Source organism: Notothenia coriiceps, unplaced genomic scaffold, assembly GCF_000735185.1.
Source record: "Notothenia coriiceps isolate Sejong01 unplaced genomic scaffold, NC01 NC01_scaffold00000339, whole genome shotgun sequence".
NCBI lineage: Eukaryota > Metazoa > Chordata > Actinopteri > Perciformes > Nototheniidae > Notothenia > Notothenia coriiceps.
The window spans coordinates 423,044-425,018 of NW_011333040.1; the positions used below are offsets into that span (position 1 = coordinate 423,044).

Sequence of the window (1,975 nt, forward strand, 5' to 3'; positions counted from 1 at the left end):
GCTCAAGGCCATATTTAAACCTTGTAAGCCAGCGGGTAAAGTGCTGTTTTTTTACAAAAAAAGCTGGGAGGGTGGACCTAATATCCCCTCTAGGAGGGTCCGGGGCACGCTTTCCCGGGAAGATTTCTTTTTATATTGAAATTTAAAATTGCATCAATTTTGGTGCACTTTGGGAGAGCAAAATTTAAGAGATCTTATGTGGATACATCTCTCAACACCAGGAGGTCGCGCTTAACCGAATATTTTCCGTCGATGACGCGATTTTTTTTAACAATGACGGAAAATTCTGAAAGCAAGTCCGTCATTTCTGGACGGATTTAGAACAAGCTCCGGAACAGCCCGCCAAAGTTTCCCCGCAAGCGGAGGCTCCGCGCTTGGTTAAGCATGCCTGCCTAAAATAGGAAATGACACCTGTTTTCCAAACCAACTTTGCCCTACAAATCATTGAAATGTCTGGTGCAGTTTTGGCTCAACGCTAGTGCGCACCTCGCCGCGGAGGTGCAGTGGAGTGCATAAACACGGCGCTAAACCAGCTTCCACGAGGCCGTGCCGCCCCCGCCCCCCTTCGTTGACAGTTCACGACTGCTGCCTCTCCCCCCCCCCCACCCCCCCGTTGACAGTTCACGACCGTGCCTCTCCCTCCCCCCCGCGTTGACCTGTTCAGTCAAATGACGGCAGGCTGAAAAAGTCTAGCGCAACTGTCCGGGCCCCCAGCAGCCATAGTCCCTCCTCTAGTTCCTTCCAAGTCCCTTCTTTTAGGTTCCTTCTCTAGTCCCTTCTTTAGGCTCCCTCCTCTAGTCCCAACTCAAGTCCCTTCTCTAGTCCCTTACTCAATTCCTTCTCAAGTCCCTTCTCCAGTCTCTTCTCCAGTCTCTAACTCAATTTCCCTTCTCAAGTCTCTCCTCTAGTTCACTTCCCTAGTCCCTTCTCATTAGTCCCTTCTCTAGTCCCTCCTCTAGTCGCCTCGCCGGACGATTCTTCTGCCGGGGGTCCTGCCAACCCTATGTCCTGCTGTCGTTTTGGAGGGTCCACGCCAACAACTCTTTCCGCTGCGGGCGTCCCTTCCAACTCCATGTCCTGCTCCGCGTTGGGGGTCCCGCCCGACTACTTCTTCCCGGGGTCCTGCCAACCCTATGTCCCCTTCCGTTGGATGGGTCCCGCTGAGAGTTCCTGCCAACTCTATGTCCTGTCCCGTTGGAGGTCCCGCAACTTACTCTCCTGCGGGGGTCCTGCCAATCCTACTGCCTGCTTACCTCTGGGGGTCCTGCCGACAACCTTTCTGGCCGGGGGACCTGCCAACCCCTTGTTCCTGGTTCCGTTGGAGTGGCCCGCCCATCACCTGTCTCCGCCGGGGCGGTCCTGCAATCTGGTCCTCTTCCGTGGGGGATCCTGCCAACGCCTGGTCCCCGTGACCGCCGAAGCGAGCCTGTCCCCGCTCCGGTTCCTGTTCGTCCGCCGACACCGGGTTTCCTGCCCGGCCTCCGGAGCTGTCGTCTCTCGCCCGTCGAGAGCCGTCCCCCTGAGTGCCCGCGTCTTCGCCCCTCGACCCGCACCCCGAGTGACGCGTCTCTGGCCCTCGGGCACCCGGCCCCCTGACTCTTCCTGCCGGGCCGGTCCTCTCGCCCTCGGCCCTGGCCGCCTGACTCTTTCCTGCCGCTGCCTTCGCCCCTCATGCTCGGCCCCCTGAGTCTTGCCCCTGTGGCTCTTCACCCCTCCATGGACTCTGCCCTTGGCCCCGGGCGTCCGCCCGAGACCCCAACCATGGACTCTGCCCTGCCCCCGGGCCGTCCGCCCGAGTACCCCCACCATGGACTCTGCCTTGGCCCCCGGGCCGTCCACCCAGACCCCCACCATGGTCTCTGCTTGCCCCCGCCGTCCGAGATCCCTTCCGGGCCCTCCGCTGTGCTCCTGGCCTGCTCAGCCCAGCCCGTCCTCCTGACCTCTTCCACCCACCCTGGTGGTCCTAGTTTTGTTT

At 59.6% G+C, this 1,975-nt stretch overlaps 1 protein-coding gene across 1 annotated transcript in view; it reads left to right on the forward strand.

The window, feature by feature from the left end:
* Nucleotides 1-1,687, forward strand: part of LOC104949722 (TGF-beta receptor type-2-like) — a 23,138-nt gene extending 21,451 nt beyond the window's left edge. The window contains exon 7 of the mRNA XM_010776130.1: nt 960-1,687. Within this exon, the coding sequence (XP_010774432.1) occupies nt 960-1,687 (728 nt within the window). The remainder of the gene's footprint in view (nt 1-959) is intronic.
* The last annotated feature ends 288 nt before the right edge of the window (nt 1,688-1,975 follow it).